We start from the raw sequence: 19,753 nt of genomic DNA on the forward strand, positions 1-19,753 counted from the left end.
TAAGCAAATAGAAAATATGTCATGGTTACAAGAGTCTATGTATCGTATACAGACTTTAAGGGCATTCACTCGAATAAATGCAGCAATTCGTGAAATGGGGTATGTTATAGTTATAGTAGATTAATAAACGGTCCATACAAGAGACTGTTGCATCTTAATGGTTAAATACTTGCACAAATAGTTATATCAAATAAGAATTATCTTTATATGATTTCCTACGAGATCATAAAAGAAGTAGATTTGAAGGAATTCACCGGTCAAACGGAGTTGTTCGGAGAATGAACTCCACGAAGGTCAAATAAAAATGAATAGAATATGAGAAAGTAGTAAAAAAAATATGAATCATTTTTTTTGTAAATCCTTAGATAACGATTCAGAAAATACCGAATCTCCCTCTACACAAGCAAATTGTTGATAAAACTCCAAAATAGGATTTTCTTTTGACCCTATTTGTCTTTTATCATTTTGAAAAGACAAAAATAGTTCATGATAGCAAATATTCTCTAGACTTTCTCTTATATTCAACCACATATCTGTTAATAAAACTAGAATAGATAGTTTTTGTTGCTTACTCACATGAACCCATATCCTTGTTTTTCTATCAATTTTTTATTCTAATCTTGCTCTAAATGATTCATTTTTATTGAAAAGCTAGGAGTTGGGGTTTTTTATAGATCTAATTCATTGAAATTTCATCCAATAAAACGGTAGAATTATAAATCTTCAAAATACTAGATATAAATACCGCAAATAGAGCCATTGCGACACCCATCAAAGGGGTCGTTCTCCACCCAGGAGCTACTTTATCATATTCCGAATTCATCAGTTTTAATAAATCCCCTACAATAGTTTGTTTTGGACCAGATCTAGCACAACACCTGATACTGTTAGATATTATATTTTTAATATCGATTAATTTATATATTATGATATTTATTAATTAAAACATATACTAAAAGTATATAAAAAATAGTTTTGGTGTGTCAGTGATAACCATTTTTCAAAACATATTGGTACGTATGACACTCGATGAGAATATGATTTATAGAAGAATCAAAGGGTCTTTAGTCTAACGGTAAGGAGTGACACTCTCAAATGAGAGGTCATGGGTTCAAGTTTCATTAGGAGACATAGGTGGTTTTAGGAGTAGGTTAGTTGCCAGTTTAAAAAAATAGAAGAATATTGATATTGTTATAAAAAAATAGAAGAATATGGATGAGTTAACTACATTCTATCTTTTATTACCGGGTTAATGACCTAGAAAGGTAACGAACTTTGGTCTTTGTCCACATTTAGGTAACCATGTTTTTTTCGTTCACATTTGACCATTGAACTTGTTTGACCTGTTCAAAATAGGGTAATATGACTGGTAATTAGCGGTAACATTACTCTATTATGAACAGGTCAAACAAGTTTACTGGTCAAATGTGTACGAAAAAAACATGGTTACCTAAATATGGACAAAAACCAAAGTTCATTGCCTATTTTGGTAATATTTGGTTCTTTATGTTAAGTGCAAGTAGTCATAAGATCCATTGACGTGAAATGAAATTGGGTTGTCCGGTCTTGTGTATGAGGAGATGGTTAAGTCTTGGGTCAACCCAGTTTAGGCCCAGCTAGTTAGGGGTTAGGTTGTATACGCTTAAGGGGTTAGGTTGTATGTGTTTTAACTGAGCAACACAGCTTAGCCCATGACTAGCCGGGACTAAATTGGGTTAGACCAAGCCTAACCTAATTGTTCATTGACTGTCGGAGCCTGATCCCAGGGCACACAGTCCCTAAGACGGTTCTTGTCTAGTATTACCAAAACGGGTAAGAAACTTTGGTTTTTGTCCGTATTTAGGTAACCATGTTTTTTTCGTACACATTTGACCAATAAACTTGTTTGACCTGTTCATAATAGGGTAATATTACCGTAATTACCGGTCATATTACCCTATTTTGAACAGGTTAAACAAGTTCAATGGTCAAATGTGAACGAAAAAACATGGTTACCTAAATGTGGACAAAGACAAAAGTTCGTTACCTTTCTAGTTCATTAACCCTTTATTACCATATATGCATTGTTGCACAATCAAGCGACCCTATTAATGTTCTGATATCAATATATAAAAGTAAAGCTTAAATACAACCTATTTAAGTCGTGTTGTTCAAAACGATATATATATATATATATATATATATATATATATATATATATATATATATATATATATATTATGAATAGTGTTTTGAGGTAAATCAAAATCATATTTATTTTTTAAATACCAGAAAGAGGTGTAAGAAATGAAACCAAAGAGAAGAGATGGAGACCCCCAAAATGAACAGAAAAAGTATTGGCAGGCATGTTTATGAGTTATGACACAATAATCCTTATTTGATTCGATAAGACTAACTGGTTAACCCCTAAAAAACACTAATACTTGATTATGTGGTGTGTGTCACAAATATGTATCTTTTCTTTGTAATGTAAGGTATTAAGAAAAATAAAAATGAGAATGAAAGGTGATGTTTATGTTATTCTGTATACCCGAACAAACCCAAAAAAAAAAAAAAAAAAAAAAAAAAAAAAAAAAAAAAAAAAAACATTTCAACCACATAGTTAATTTGTTTGTGGAGTGGTGTACTAGTAGTTTTTTGTAGAGAGTTTAAAGTTTTACGTAACCCGGGGTAGCTACCTACCTAGTTAAAGCTCCGAGATTGATCTTGGGAGTACCTGTTACGTCTACTACCCCCGGTCCCACTACCACTACTACTAGTACTATACCCTCCTTGCACATGACCCCAAAAATTATCACTTCGAAATCCTCCTCTTCCTGTTCCTGTTCCTCTCCCCCCCATGTAATTACTATATCCTCCTCCTGCAACAACCCAAACCTCAGATTTCTCAATAACTATAATTAAACTATATATACATAAAAGTTAAAAAAGAATAAATAGACAGACAGAGCAACTTAACCTTGATTATTGTTATATCTCTTATACTGAATTTCAGATTCTCTGTCCTCAAACTGGATGAATCGAGCCTGCAACAATGTCCAAAGAAGTAATTAATTACAGCTCAAAATTATTAAGTATTTATTAACAAAACAAAATCCACATGGACATTGTTGTACCTCTACTGCGGTGCGGGCAGATTTGGGGCTTTCAAATTCGACAAAAGCGTAGCGATATCCGTCCTGAGATGGAATCATCAAATCATGTTACCAAAACTAATATGCAGTTACATTTACAAAAAACTGAAAGTAATTAGACCTGTGAGTATTCTTTGATTTGAATGTTCTTATTTTTGACAGGTCCGAATCTTTTCACCACTTCTTGAAGCGATTCCTCAGTCATATGTGATGGTAGATCCTTAATGCGGATTGACTTAACTGCAACAACAAAATGCCAATTAATGTACTTCATTTTCACCCGTAATATCAATGTAAAATAAAATACAGATTTCTCGCTATATATTTTTTTTTATATCAGTAACATAATTTAAGTATGTTGGTATTGTGGATAAAAGATAAAAGTACATTCATTCCCTATATTGGTAGCACGAAAAAAGTTTGTTGCTATTTTCAGAAGAAAATGATCTTACTTACCATCATACATACTTTCTAGAACATCATTGCTAGGAAGTGTTAATGGCTTCACAGATTGTTTGGGTATGGTATTGGTATTGGTAAGTGCCAATGATTGCCTATCAGCATTTGGCAATGCTTGTGCACTGGATGATGCTACTGGTCCCTCTTTTGCCACCTACATCCGAATGTAATTATAATTTGGTAAATCTATATAACATTATAAAAAAAGGCAAAAAAAATAAACTCACAATTGATGCATAAGACACCCTTTTTGCTTCTTCTTGAATGTTTAAGGATTGACTTTTCTTGTTTGGTTCTGTAGGAAGTGGATTCTTTCCTTTTGATGAGCTCACAACCTTATTTTCATCCTTTTTGGGTGAACCTTTTTCTAAACAAACAAACAGACAACATTATTATTATTATTATTATTATTATTATTATTATTATTATTATTATTATTATTATTAATAAACAGGATATGAAAACAAATTATTAGAATCATGGGCAAATTGCAGGAAATAGCAACTACCTTTATCAATGGCCTGTGGAGCAACTGTTGGGGTTGCAACATCAAGATTAGGAGGTGAAGTTTCTGTTTCTGAGATGTTGTTGATTTCTATAAACTGAAGAAAATCATTGTGTACATAAAAGCCACCACCTTCTTGTGTTGCCAAACAAAAGGTTTGGGCAAAGTGTTTTGTCACATTATCATTATCAGTCAAAAATCCAGTTACACCCACAATCACTGATCCCATTACTGAATCTTGAGCATGAACAGTCGTTAGATTTGGATTCCAGTTCTTGATATTTGAACCCTTGAGCTCATTATCAATATCCTGATACAAAAAATATATATATAAATTATGGGATAAGTTTTTGCAATCGAATTGGCCACAATTGAACCAAAAGTTTCTTACCTTTAATGTTGTTGCTGATTTCATTGAACCATCAGGACATGGATGATCTAGGATGCTTGTATCTTTATAGAACTTATGAGCATCTTGTGGAGATTCTTGCAGTATATTGTAGTATTGTTTCACAAAAGCATCAGCAACATCCTGTGCAGAATAGTCATGTATTGCAGAAGAATTGGACTCATCTTTGGTGGACAAAGATTGAGCTTGATCACCAACATTCCCTTTTTCCATCTATACAAAAAGAAAAAATAAAAAAATAGTAATTTAAGATTTTTGTGGAAGTATTCTATAAAACTTTGTGAAATGAACAAAGGAAAGGAACATTGGTCCCTTTTGATTTACATTTATTTCACAAGTAACTACAAGATAGCATCTTTTTACCAAACAATGACAGATTATAAAGTAACATTACTAACATCAAGTACCATAAGTCATAAGAAACATGATCACATGATATTTCAATGTTGGCTGCTTTAATAGTGATGGGGATTTTTGGTGAATGCAACACATAATTGCAAAGATTATGACAAGTGACCAAAAGGGTTTTAATTTCCATGTATCTTACTCGTACGATAATTTACCTTATTGAATCCGTCGGAAAAAAATATTTCAACAAATGATTATATAAGAAGAGTCTAATGTAAAGTTCAAATCTGCAAAAGGTCTACAAAACTTGAATATCAAGCATTAAAATTTGAAATCAATCATTAAAATTTGATACATGTATAAGGATTTGATTTGCTATAAAACTAGAATCTTAAGCCGTTAAAATCCGAAATCAGACTTAAAAATCTGATCACTGCAGCTAGTATTGTTCGTTTTAGGAAAGCCCTCCAACCATAACTGGAAATGATAAAAAGCATTAAAACATATTAAACAAGTTCTTTAAGCCCTAGTTTTCAAAATCAAGAAACAAAAACCATCCAATATGAACAGTAAACCCACCTCTAAACCACTTTTACAGAAAAGATGAACAATCAAAACATCTAAACAGCAACTCAGCTGCAAGATCCCCAAGATCAAACATTCCAAAACGCAAAATGAGAATCAGAACTCAAGTTTAATATATGCAATAAATACCCCATCAAAGCACTAAACCCCAATGCATGCCCCCTTTTAAACGATCAATCTAAAGGACTACCAAAAGAACCTAAACGTCGGTAAATAATTCTTGCATCAATCGCGATACAAGAATCTAGCACTAAAGTAAACACGTAACAGAAAAAGACCCCAAACTTCAACTTTTATACAGCAAACATTTTTATATACTCGAAGCATAAAACCTCAATGCATGCCCCTATTTCGACGATAAATCTCTAAGATTAGACACAATCTTGAACTCTTTTAAACACAATTCTACAAATCTACAAAACGGCTATCGATTATACCAAGCAAAAGCAATGAGTTTTTTTTGATGATTTTTCTTACACAGACTGCGCGAGAATCGGATTGACGAATGTACCTTCGGTGAACCCTGATCCTAGACCACCGAGAAGATGGTTGTGATTTATACAAACACGAATTTATTGTAGGCGAGATTCTCTCTCTCTCTAAAATCTCTCTCAAAGACACGGAATCAAATTGGGAGTTTTTTATATCCTACCTCGCCAGCCTACTGTAGTCTTTGGAGGGAAGGTTTAACTTGGATAGACAGCTTTGATATATGAACTCACTTCGTGGCAACACGAAAAAGGTTTATTTGATCAACGGCTTGGATTTGTTGTTGGAGGGTAAAGCATTTATGGCGTGTGGTAGGGTGATGGTACTCGTGATACGCTGTGATGGGGCACAGTAGGTGCAAGGATGGAGATATGAAGCCATCAATGGGTTGATGCCACGTGTGACTGACTGGGATATTTACGGCATGTTTGACCTTTGTGTCAATATCAGAGAATGGAATGATGTTGATTCTTGATGTTCTATGGCAAAGGAAGTCAACATCAAAGAAAAACATATATTTTTTTTTAAATATTGTAAAAATTGGGACAATATACAAAGGGATTATCGACTTTAAAATTGGTATTATTTAAATCAAAGTTAACCTACAATTAATCAGTTATCATTGCATCATTTTATTTTTAGATTTATTGATAAAAAAAAAGAGTTTCAATCGTCTAGGTCTCCCCGTTTTGCGAGAATAAGGTAAAAGATTCGTCTTTAGCTATGATAGTTTTTAGAGTTGCATCACATTTTACTTTTGATCATCTTTTATCGAAACCACTAATGATTGACGTACAAACTTTCCTTATGGGGTGCCAAAGTTTACCTAACGGCCACCACATTAATAGTTTATTGATAAATAAAATAAAATATATGGAAATTTTGAAGGAAAAAAAGTATATCCGACAATATAATGGCCTACGAAAAATATATCCAATAATGATTCTCTCGGCTATCTTTGATTTTGTGCAAAAAAAACGGCTCATTTACTTTGGAAATTATATTTATATGTTTTTCAACGTACTTTCTATCTCATTCGTCGTGTGTTTATCTTCCAATGAACTCGGATCACACGTATGTTCAATAGCTACTTTCTTTTCATATATTTTTCGATTTGTATCTACTCGTTGAGTCGTTATATTAAATAAAACTAACTACTTTATTCTGTTATTTAATTATCAAAATTGGTGTAGTAGATTAGTAAGTATAAAACTGATTGCTTATAATTTTAATAATCGAATAACTTCGAAACAAAATTCATTATTACGACTTCCATCAAAACATCTTTTTTATTTTGCGTGTGTTCGGCACGGAGCGCTTGGAAGTGTTTGAGAGCTTCTAGCTTCTAGCGTTTGACAAAACGCTCCGTTTTAAACTGAAAGTCCCGTTTGACACTACAAGCTTCTAGCTTTTAGTTTAAACAAAACGATTCAAATCCAAATGCTACTTCACACAGCGTTTAACAAAACACTACCAGCTAGAAGTTACCAGTTATCAATTATTTTTGCCGAACACGCCATTTGTTTGACTTTAACTTTACATTTTTTTTTTTTTGATAAATAAGTTGAAATTCAAGAGACAAAACTAGGTCTTTTATATAAACACCTTTTTTTATAAATATATAAAAAAATCTCTTCTTTTGAAAAAAAATATATATTCATATGTATTCTAATATATTTTCTCTCTTGTTTGTTATGGCTTTTGACGCCGAATCAACCATGATCACATGTATATTCAATATATGTTCTATTAAAAATTATGATTATTATATATCTCTTATAAATCTAAGTTTAATATATACCTTTTTAAAATATCAAGATATGATCAATCTATTTTCTAATTATCGTATGTATTATTAACAAACTTTTAAAATATTATATTGGTCTAAATCCTTAATTTTAACATTTTAAACATTTTATAATAAATTTAAATCATTATTTTTATCAATTGACTATCATGCTTCTTTATAAATATAAGTTTGAAATATATCTATTTTCATCATTGAAGGTTGAAAAGATAATATTAAAGTATCCTTCATATTTGACGTTTATGGTATGAACATGAATAAGTCACAGTTTACAATGTACCAGATCATCCAACAAATAATTATATTAATAAATTTAAATAAAAAAAAACTAATAAAAAACCCATTTTATCAAGCAATTATCAAACTGTTTATGGTGTTTGTCATTTACCAAGTGTAACATCTCAAAAATCACAATAAATTTTAACTTTTCAAAAACAACTCAAAACATAATTGATTAACAAATCATTGTTTCAAAAGTGTATTTCAGTAATCAGAGTATCTCAAAATCCAAATAACATAAAACTGAATGATGTGTATGATCACACATTCGCCTTGTCACGGTCATCTGAAGTACCTAAAACAACAAACTGAAATTGTAAGCCAAAGCTTAGTAAGTTCCCCCAAAGTACCACCACATAACATATAATTAAACATACATCGGGTCCACAACCTCCTGGTTGGATTATCCTTGTCCTACAACCTTACGGTTGGAATGTCCCGACCCACAACCTTTTAGTTGGCTTGACCAATACATAATGGGTCTACAACCTCTTGGTTAGATTACCCTTGGCCCACAACCTCCTGGTTGGAATGCTCCGGTTTGTTGATTGACAACACAAAGCAGCACATTCTCAACCTACATACTATGTCGACATATACATAACATTAACATATATATAGCAACAGATAATCATATAATCAGTCAACAGACTAAACAAACAGATCTACAAAACACTACCGCATAGCAACATCCTATACACTAAGATACATAAACTAATGGGCCAGCATTAGTGCCTTTGACCCACAAGAACAATGAGGAAAACTCACCTCTCAGTCCGAACAAGTAGCTAAATAGGTCTTTGCTCCGAATATCATATCTACCCGTTACCTATTTATCAAATAGTGACTAATCTCAAATATAACTCAAAATACCTTTATGTCAAACTTGGTCAAATTATGGTCAAAGTCAAAAAGTCAAACCTGGTCAACACAGCTGAGTACGATGAGTTGAGTACGCCCATCGTACTCATCTTGTACGCCCATCGTACATGAGTACTGACCAAAATACGGGATGGTTGACTTAGTACGCCCGGCGTATCTGGGTTACGCCCAACGTACGTTGCCTTCACTAAAACCTTCCATTAAGAGCTTATTCTTTAAGCTCTTTTGTCCAAATTCTAGATATAGCCCTAAACTAACGTCCTTAACCATTAAGTTTCCAACTTTATGGTCTTGCATGGCCATTAAGTGCCCAAACACAAAACCCTAACTATTTAACCCATTAAGACCTTGTAACTCATGCATAGAAGGAACGTAACAATCAAGATTACATTTTATGCTTGTAGATGCTTCAAAATGTCTGAAAGGACATCTTATATGGATTAGAGTAACCCATACTCATAATACCAAGCTTATGGGACCAAAAGAACATCATTTCATAACTAAACAAGATCTAAACAACTCTTAATCAAGTTTAGAGCTTTTCACCTCCAAATGATGTCAAATGATGTTGCTATTCTAGATCCAAAGAGTCCCACTCCTCCAAGATGATCTTCTATTCTTCCTCTTTCCTTCAAGGTTACCAAAACACACACAAAATGCTCAAGAATGCTCTAAAATGGATTAGGGTTTGCTTGGGGATGAAAGTTGGTTGGAGGCTGATGAAAGAAGGCAAGTTAGGGACTTAAGGATGCTTAAATAGGGTCCAAACCCTAAATATTAAGGTTTGGGGTCGTGGTGTACGCGTAGCGTACCTGGGGGAATGCACAACGTACGCAAATTGGCCCTAATAATTACGAAAATGCCATTTGGTCCAATATTAGGGTTTTGCAGTTAGCAAATTGTTTACGGTGTATGTCAACTATTTGAAAAAATATATTCCATATCAATCAATAATAAAAAAAGGTTTTAAGTGGTTCACATGAAGAATGATTGGTGGATATAATATTACAACAACAATTTTCGTAATTCCAAAACAAAATAACTTTCACCAAACATATTAACAGATTCCAAATTGATAACATGAGGACAATGTTAGTGAAGTATTAGTCGAAAATTGTTGACTCTTACTAAAAAGGAAACAACCAGAATCCATGATCAGTACAAAATCCATGATAGGTACAGGTTGTGAGAACGAGAGGAGACGTGGTGGGGAAGGGGATGATTGAAGATGAAATTGATGACAGGATGACGAAGACGACACGACGAACCCATGTGCTTGAGAAAAGACGACAACAAGGGTTTAGGAAATCAATTTTAGATTCTATTACCTACGTCAAGCTTAAAGAATGAACATAGAAGCGAAGGGAGTGCATAATTGTTTCAATGGAAATTAATTATTTAGTTATTTATAGTTCTTACTTATTAGAAACTTACTTATTAGAACTGATTAATATAATAATTTAGTTAAATATGATAATTTGAAAGTTTATAAATGCTATAGAGGATAATTTAAACTTAATTAGATTTACAAGAGTCGTATAATAATCAATTGATCCAAATAAATATTTAAAATGACTATAAAATGTTTAAAAATGTTACAAATAAATATTTTGGACAAATATGATATTTTTAAAGTGTATGAAAAATAAATATGATATTCAGAAACTATAATGTAACAATATATTATTAATGTTTATAAAAATATACGAAATTCTCTTGTAATTTTAAAAATCAAATCACTCTAAAACAAAATTCATTATTATGAATCCAAACAATTTTTTAGTTTGTTTGACACGTAGAATGTAAAATAACTTTAAATCAACATTTTTTTTTGATAAATAAGTATAAATTTAGGGATTTTCTAATATGTGTCCTAATGGCATATATATATATATATATATATATATATATATATATATATATATATATATATATATATATATATATATATATATATAAGAAGCATTAAATGAAGTGTTAATTATGAGAAATATTACGATAATTAAATATGACAAATATTAATTATAAGGGGACAAAGAATATACATTACAGCCTCACCAAGCTTAGATACTAAATCTTTGAACTATGTCGTTTTAACTTAGTAAATATACTCAATTCAGTTTTCACTTGGTAAATATATCATCCCCATAGAATTTCTTTCCTCTATTATCGTTTAATCATCAATTTTTTCTTTCCTCGATTATCGTTTATTACTTCCCCCAATTGAACATTATTATTTTCAATCGTCACGCAGGTCGAAGATAATCAATATTCTTGCTTCCCTATCAAAATTATTGCTCCAATTTTGAATCTACAACTTCAAGGGTTAATTGTAAATCATCCGATTGCAATCATTAGCTAATAAAACAACATTTCATAAAGTTTAGTATCTAGGCTTAGGTGGGGTTGTAATGTATATATTCACTTTTCCCTAATTATAAATAATATTATTTATAATTAATGTATTTTACATTTAATTATGGTAATATTTCTTATAATTAATACTTAAATTAATGTTTCTTATATATGTCCTTAAGACACGTATTAAAAAATCCCATAAATTTAAAAAGCCAAACAATAGGACTACACCCCGGGACGAACAATAGTTATCCTAAGGTGACACGTATAACTCCTCAAATTTAACAGTCGCCATCGAAAATACGTTTTTTTTCGTAATATTTCAACGGAAAATCTTCGAAAAAGTCTCAAAGTTTTTGGTTCAATTTACGATCTAGTCCTAAATTAAATTTCATTAACGAAAAAGGACAGGTTACCGCCTAATGTAATCACTTTAACCCTCTTTGACCATTTCAGTAGGTTACTTGATGAGGTGGCGCACCAAGTGGACTTTTGGCTAACGTGGCAGCTGATGTGGCATTCCTCTATTATTTGAAAAATCAAATTTTTGGGAGAAAAACGGGAGGAAGGTGTAACAACGTAAATTTCCAAAACAATTTTTCATTTTTAAAACATACTTTTATTCATAAGGTACTATCAAAACATAATGTATCCAATGTTATCATAACAAAACATATCCCAGAATCTCAAGACATAAACTTCATGAGTGTGTACGGATCATGCCGGCGCCTTCCCGCGATCCTCGCTAGTACCTGAAACACATAACACAACAACTCTAAGCATAAATGCTTAGTGAGTTCCCCAAAATACCACATACGCACATACGCCACTCAAGGCTATAAGACCTTCTGGTCGCTGTGTCTCAGAGGACTTCCGTCCCACAACCCTGGTAGACCTTCCGGTCCTACCCATAATGACCTTCCGGTCCATATCATGTTGACCTTCCGATCCTTAGCATTCATAACATACATACCACATCCATATCATATAACAGCATACAACACATACATCTCATAGCATATAAGACCTTCCGGTCACACATAGGTAATACTCCAGGTACAGTATAGTGAGAAGACTCACATCGTATGGTATCGGATAACCTCCCGTGCTCGGATACCCGATCTAGCCTCCTCCTATCAATAGAATAACATCCCTGATCAATACTCTCTCATCATCTCGTCTCTAATGATGGGTAGAAGACCATTCTACCCCTCCCAGAACTCTCTTGAATCAGCTTGACCAAAACCCTAAGGTCAACTGAAGTCCATGGGCGACTCGGTGAGTCCATGCGGGTCCTTTGAATCCTTCTAGCCTCACTTGGAACGTCGAGTCATCCCTTCACTCGACGGGTTACTCTGTCACGAATCACGGGGCAACCCCGACTTGACTCGTCGAGTCCACTTATGAACTCGGCGAGTTGCTTCCATGGCAACACTCAAATGACCTTCTGAGGTCAGATCTGCTTCTCTAACCTATAGATCTGACCTTCCCAAACACGGTAACCACGTAAAGGCTCAGTCTTGACATTCATGCAACGCACACAAGGCTTTCCTTGGTGAAATGGCTTCTAAAATGGCAACATAGTCTCATTCCCTCCATGAACCAACATAAAGCAGAATGGATAAGGCCCTCTGGACCTCTAGAGGTCCAGATCCAGAGTCTAACACTCAAAGGGACAACATACTCAACATTTCAAGCCAATAAAGGGTATAGAAAACCCTAAAATTCAAGGATCTTAAACCAAACAGAGAAAGGATCGATTTGCTACCTCAACACTGTAGATCCAAGCTTGGAAACCACGGATTAGCAACCCTATTGTCCTCCTCTAGCTGGAAACACCTTCTTCTTTGCAAAACAACACCAAAAAGGGTTGAAATGGCTTTCTCTCTCACACAACTCGTTCAAGCTCTCTAGGGTTTCTCTCTCTGGACTGTTAGCCGCAATTGAGGGATATAACGACCCTTAAATAGGGCACAGGCCCAAAGATTTAGGGTTTCTGTCCACAGCGCGGACTCGTCGAGTCCACCCATCGACTCGTCGAGTCCCTTCATTAATCCAGTCAGCAAATCGCGATCCTACTCGACGAGTCTAGGCGTCGACTCGTCGAGTCCCTCCTTATAACTCAAAAAGAAATACTCAAATCGTCATGCCTGGAAATCCGGATGTTACAATTCTCCCCCACTTGAAATAAATTTCGCCCTCGAAATCGCTCCTCACCCACATAGATAAAAACCAAACACTCGAAAAGCACCACTGAGAGGTTCTCACACCAAAACGATATCCTTCCCCATGAATACCTGGATCCGACCAGGAACTCCAAATTTGGAACAAAACCGGCCCCTCTGTTGCTAAAATACCCCTTCCTGACCTTCCCAGAATCGGGAAACTCTAGTGGCCTGGCCTGCCGCCAGACCCTCCACTCACGCTATCACCATGATATTCGCTCTTCGAACATCAAACCCTGATAACTCCCTGCTCCTCTGATTCTCACAAGACAAAATCCGACAATCGGCTACCGATCACTCATACCAACGTACCAAAACAGTCCGAATCACGCCCCAAGAAACGAAAGGGTTTACATCCCACCAGGGCTCATCCACTGAACTACTATCAGAATCCATCCGAACAATAAACTTTCAACATCCTGTTCTATGACACAAGAGAATCGTGCTCGCTCAGAAGTCCTCAGACATCTAAAATCATAAGCCTCGGCTGCATCCCTCATATCCCTTTTTAACACTGAGTACCAGATCTGATCTCGACCCAACAGTTGAACCTCCAGGGTCATCCATTGCATTATCCCAACCGTCTCCATGGTTTTCTTCTTACTATAGCCACATCGGCCCAATGTGACACACAAATAACGAAGTTCACTTAACCCTAAGCGAATGCTACCTCCCTAACTGGAGATCGACTCAACCCCGACCTCTGTCATATGTTACTCATTGTTCCATGCGACTTGCGGTACCTTCCGTACCTGAGTACTGACCCACACAGGTCTAAGACATCAGATGACAAACAATACTCCTCAACATGGAACTCACCTCCGAATCCAGAATCTCATCTCGCCTATCCAACGCACCACCAGAGTCAAACTCAAACTCGAGAGTTTGGTCCGACCCAGAGTTGGAACCACTCGTCCCAACGAAGCACTCAACTCAGAACTCATTTCCCGTAACCCATGCGTACCTCACTTATCCCATTATTTCGGATTGCGATGACCATACCTTACTCAAAACATAATGACTCCCTATCATTGAGGAGACCCCGGTCTCGCCCCTGGTCCGACCACCAGGTTCCCAAAAACTCATAAATTAGGGCCACCCCATGCCTAAAACTCTTCTGCGCCATGCTCTGATCAAAGAGTACCTTATCATGACAACTTCTCGCTGACTAGTGTGTACTACGTCTTCCCGTAGCATCACATCAACTTCTCACTGACTGGTGAATACTACGGCTTCCCGCGGTATCACCACAACCTCTCACTGACTGGTGAGTACTACGGCTTCCCGTAGCATCACAACAACCTCTGACTAGTGAGTACTATGGCTTCCCGTGGCATCACAACAACCTCTGACTAGTGAGTACTACGGCTTCCCGTGGCATCACAACAACCTCTGACTAGTGAGTACTACGGCTTTCCGTAGCATCACAACAACCTCTGACTAGTGAGTACTACGGCTTCCTGTAGCATTACAACAACCTCTGACTAGTGAGTACTACGGCTTCCCGTAGCATCACAACAACCTCTGACTGATTCACAATCTGGGGATCAATCATAGATAGGTGCATGCACTTACCCAAATGATGCATCACTATATATGGCGGCAACCGTCATAACAAAACACCCTTCCCTGCTACGATCCATATTCTTGGACAATCTCACTTGCTGTCATTAAGCGAAAGGGCTCCCACTGGAATCATCGATGCTTGACCCACCACTTGCCGTCTCCACTCAAGACTCAAAATTATCCGAAATCCAATGCATTAAATTTGGATACCTCGATACACCTCATAGGACCTCATGACGTCTCGTCTCATCCATTGATCTTCCTGTTCCACAACCTGAAATTGGTTGTCTAATCAACTTCTGCCCTTTCCAAGCTGAATAACAACCCTATTATTGAACCAGAATTTCTCAACCGCCGAACTCACCCTACGAGCCAACCATCTCGAATTCACCATTATGACCTTGAAGAATTCTCGTTCACCCCAAGGTCTCCGATCAACGGCCACTTGCCGTGGAGGCACTCATCCTTTTCAAACATAACACATGCATTATCTCGCTCTGCACCTCGTCTCAATCACCAACAACCTTGGGCTCAATGAATTCGCACCGCCGGTCTCTATATCCAGATCTCTTAACCATTCTCGATCGAATCTCTGATCCCCTCAATAAAATACCCGGTTCTCCCCCACTTAGGGTTCGAACCATCCCCAATCGGCGTGCCAGCAACCAATCACACCGACTGTTTCCACCAGTAATCACCGCACCTACTCTTGGAAGGTGCTACGCAACGCTCGATGATCTACCGATAGAGATCGAGCAGCTCCAAATGCCCTGAAACTCAAATGAAATCCTCAGAACTTCCCACCATGTCTGGAAGTAATGATCTACCGTACTCCTCATCATCGACTCCTCAACCAACGTTCCATCACGCCACTTATCATAAGAGCAGAAACCATATTTCCACTCTTAATACCCATCAAAGACAATAAGGGCCACCGCCCTGATATACTCCTTTGGATCGTCTGACGCTGCAGCTAACACATGCCCTACTATACTCAATTAGGGTGTATCCTGGTCCTTGACCATCTCAGCCCCCACTGACGACCTGTTCAAACTATATCTTTATCTCGCGGCAGATCTACTGCCATATACTCTGGTTGGAGATCACCATCCGTGCAATCCCACAGGGCTCACCCCCAAACTCAAAAACCGAAATCTCATTACCTCTTACGTCTCCCACAGGAAACGGAAATAGCACCACTCGGGTCACAGAAAGTGACCTCTCCACCATCGGCCGGTCGCCCAGCCCAGACCGTATTCTCCCATAACGCACCATCCCTACTCATCCCTGAGTCTTGCGACTTCAACTGGCATATCACCAACAATCCCTCGGAGCTCACTCGATTTCCCTTTTCAAGGGATGCTCCACTAAAACTAGTTCATCAAGGCCTTCTTGTGACATCCGCCTAAAATGGATTCGGGTCAACCCAACCCAATTGGAAATTTAATAAACCCTACTCAAGATTACTTGACGCTAATAGGATCAAAACCCACACACTACGATATAAATTGATGTTAATAGCAACATAGTATAGTACAACGTTATAACTATAATCAAATTAAATTTTGATACCATATTAAAATCAAATCAAAGTATAATGCTCTAATTAAATTAAAAGAATCAAACTTGAATGATATAATTAAACTTCAAATCAAAGTAGATTGTTATAATCAAATAATAACCTATCTTTTATAAAACTCCATTTTTATAAACTTTCCATTAAATTTTATAAAACTCTATTTTTATAAACTTTACTTTAAATTTTATAAAACTCTTATATTAATTATATAAAAGATGCTTGTGTTAGTGGGAAATTATGAAGACCACCAAAAGCAAAAAGATTATTCCCATTGTCTCCCACTCACACCTCCCATCCACTTTCCTTTCCTTTTTCTCCCAACATATTATTCTCTTCACCACTTAAACCTTCTCTATTCTTTCTCTCACTCTCAAACTCGAAATTCATCCAAGAGATACTCATATTCCAGCCAAGAACAATCTATTATACTCAAATCTCCATCCCTCTTGAAGCATTCATCAAGGTATGTTGTTAAAAGTTTCAAATTCATACAAGAAATAAATTAAATCCACCAAAATATCTAAAACTCATTTTATGCATAAACCTGATTTTTCTCAGAATACCATCAATAAAATAAGAAGTTCTGGAAATTTTCAGAAAATAACTTATTTTTATTGAATTATTATAATTATTGCAATAAAGTAGGGCAATAATTCACATAAAATACTTGTTGCATTCAATAAATTATGAGAAAATTCTGGGATGACCTATATATTGATTAAACATGATATATGAAGTTTCATGCATTTATATTACTGTTTACTATTATTTATGATTTTATTGATTAATTAATAATGAAATATATAAAAAATACTTCCCATAGTCACAAATATCTGAAACTTATACACGGGGCTCTATATCATGTTATAAAACTATGGTTAATTTTACAGAAGTTTTGGGAATAATTTACTATTTTTCCCGAATTTTGTGTTGTTTAATCATTAAAATATTAAATAAATACTAAAACAGTTCAGAAAAATATAAAAATTTTACAGTAATTCATATTGTATGAAATAATTATTTCCTAATAATTTCAAAATTTTTCAATACTGTTTACTATTTAAAACCATTTTCCTAAGTATTTAAGCATGTAAAAATGCATTTTAATGATTATTTCATATAAATAATTGTTAAAATATGTAAATAATTATAATTGGGCAAATTATTATTTTAATAAGAAATTATTAAAATTTGGCCTAAATTGAAAATATAAATTAATTATGCAAAGTAATTAATTCAATTTAAAATTCATTTAACAAATGAATACCTTAATATTCTCATCAAAATGAATTATTGTTAATTCATCTAATATAAGAATATGTGTCTAATTATTTGTATTAATACTCCATTCTCGTTTAGCAGTTCCTAAACCAAAACTATTAATTATATTAGGTTCTACGTCATTTTGACCCGAACCGTCTATCGTACGACACACGCATTTCGTTTTGGGACTAAAGTGAGTAATCTACCCCATATTTTATAATTTTCAATACTTTTGGGGTGTATCATGTGGTTCTAATATGTTCCAACTTCATTTTATTGTTTTATCACAATTGAGACATTGTTGGGACATTTATACGTGAGTCATTAATTGTATAACTATTGTTTGTTTACGCTACATGTACTTGTAGTGCATTATCATTTTTAGTCTAATCTCTATGACTATGCCCGTATTCTTGAGGTACGTTATGGACAATAATAGCGCTATTGGGTTGACCACCCCGCCTTGGGACGCTAAGGTGATTGATCGCACGTGGTTGAGTGTGTTTGATGATTAGATGCTCCATCCTATATATATATTTATATATATATATATATATATATATATATATATATATATATATATATATATATACATATGTATATATAGGGTGAGGACTTATTGTTGTTGTTATCATTTGTTAATCAATTTTTGATTTATAAACCGTTATCTCAAATACAATTGTTTGTCGACTTCAAAAGAAAACAAATTTCAAATTATAAATGTTTCAACTTCACAATTTTCTCTACTAAAATTAGATTACTCACCAACTCTCGTAGTTGACCTGTTTTTACCCATGATGCAGATTTGAAGAATGAAGATTGATGAAAAATAGGTTGTGCCTTAGAAATCCACAAGACAATTTAAATTTGATGTAATAAATGTTGTTCGTATTTGGATTTGTATTTGTATGTTGTGGATCTTGTTTGCATACTTAGTACTTAATTGAATCTAATCATATTATAACATAGTTGTCATGAGACTTTGAACAATATATCACGCCTTGATCGATTCCGACAAGGATCGGGGTGTGACAGATTGGTATCAGAGCCCTTGACTATAGGGAATTAGGTTAATTGCCTTGACCTAGTCTATAGCCTCTAGGGTCCTCTCGTATGCTAGTTTATAAAATGCACACACAACTGCATGCAATTTGCACTTAGAAACTCCTAGGAATACCTTTGTGTGTTAATTGCTCCCTTAAGTGCATACGTATTACTCCTGACACTTATATGTGTGCATACACTGGTGAATATTCTCGTCTTTCTCTGAAAATCGTACACATATTCAAGTAGTTTTGTATATACATATATATTCCTTAGAGCTCATAGGAAATTCAAAGTCATCCACTCTAGTTGGGTAGGATCATAGTAATGGACGCGTAGTAACTGGAAGGGGGAGGTGCCGGTAGCCCGAAAGTCCTGACTAGGTAAGCATTCGTATACATCCCAATCAACCGAGGGACCAGTTTGCTTATCTGGGGACCAAAGGCGAGAGTTCCCAAACCTATAGGCCAAAGCGCGTCATTCACATTACTTTTGAGCCATCAAAATACCCGACCTTATCAAACGTATCCGAAAAGATACACTCCAAAATGGCCAACTCATTGGACTATTAAGTTCCCTAATGGGCCTAGTAGTGGGAAAGACATGTGAAAACTTAGTTTTGTGGGGGCCCACGCAAGTGCTACATGTTTCACATTTAGTAACCATGGAAAGCCCAAAAAGGTGCCCAACACTCCTAACCATGGCCCAACAAGTGTATTACAATTATTTTACCCAACAATGTCTAAAAACTTTATTTCCATAATCAATTTACAAATAACTCACAAGTCCGTATGCGTGTTTCTCGTAGATGGCATTACGAC

General features: G+C 35.2%; 1 protein-coding gene across 2 annotated transcripts; it reads right to left on the reverse strand.

The window, feature by feature from the left end:
• Positions 1-2,579: 2,579 nt before the first annotated feature.
• Positions 2,580-6,101, reverse strand: LOC145103677 (nuclear transport factor 2-like). 2 transcript variants are annotated; one of them, XM_079040963.1, is made up of 9 exons: positions 5,952-6,101; positions 4,490-4,720; positions 4,102-4,408; positions 3,821-3,960; positions 3,591-3,747; positions 3,256-3,374; positions 3,117-3,179; positions 2,960-3,026; positions 2,580-2,861 (listed from the first exon to the last, which is right to left on the reverse strand). In XM_079040963.1, exons 2-9 carry the CDS (start codon positions 4,718-4,720, stop codon positions 2,683-2,685), a joined length of 1,263 nt encoding a protein of 420 aa, XP_078897089.1. In that variant the 5' UTR covers positions 5,952-6,101; the 3' UTR covers positions 2,580-2,682. The 2 variants fall into 2 exon arrangements, with proteins under 2 accessions (XP_078897089.1, XP_078897088.1); XM_079040962.1 differs by having other exon boundaries at positions 5,918-6,101.
• Between the last annotated feature and the right edge of the window lie 13,652 nt (positions 6,102-19,753).

The sequence above is a fragment of the Lactuca virosa genome, chromosome 4, assembly GCF_052849685.1.
Source record: "Lactuca virosa cultivar CGN04683 chromosome 4, Lactuca_virosa_CGN04683_v6, whole genome shotgun sequence".
NCBI lineage: Eukaryota > Viridiplantae > Streptophyta > Magnoliopsida > Asterales > Asteraceae > Lactuca > Lactuca virosa.

Bases quoted from the DNA above. Each gene is read 5' to 3' on its own strand.
- LOC145103677 (XM_079040963.1), bottom strand. From the start codon at position 4,720: ATGGAAAAAGGGAATGTTGGTGATCAAGCTCAATCTTTGTCCACCAAA. The intron at 3,748-3,820 runs GTGAGTTTATTT...ATTCGGATGTAG, and splicing joins GGGTGTCTTATGCATCAATT to GTGGCAAAAGAGGGACCAGT. The intron at 3,027-3,116 runs GTACAACAATGT...ACATTGTTGCAG, and splicing joins CTGCCCGCACCGCAGTAGAG to GCTCGATTCATCCAGTTTGA.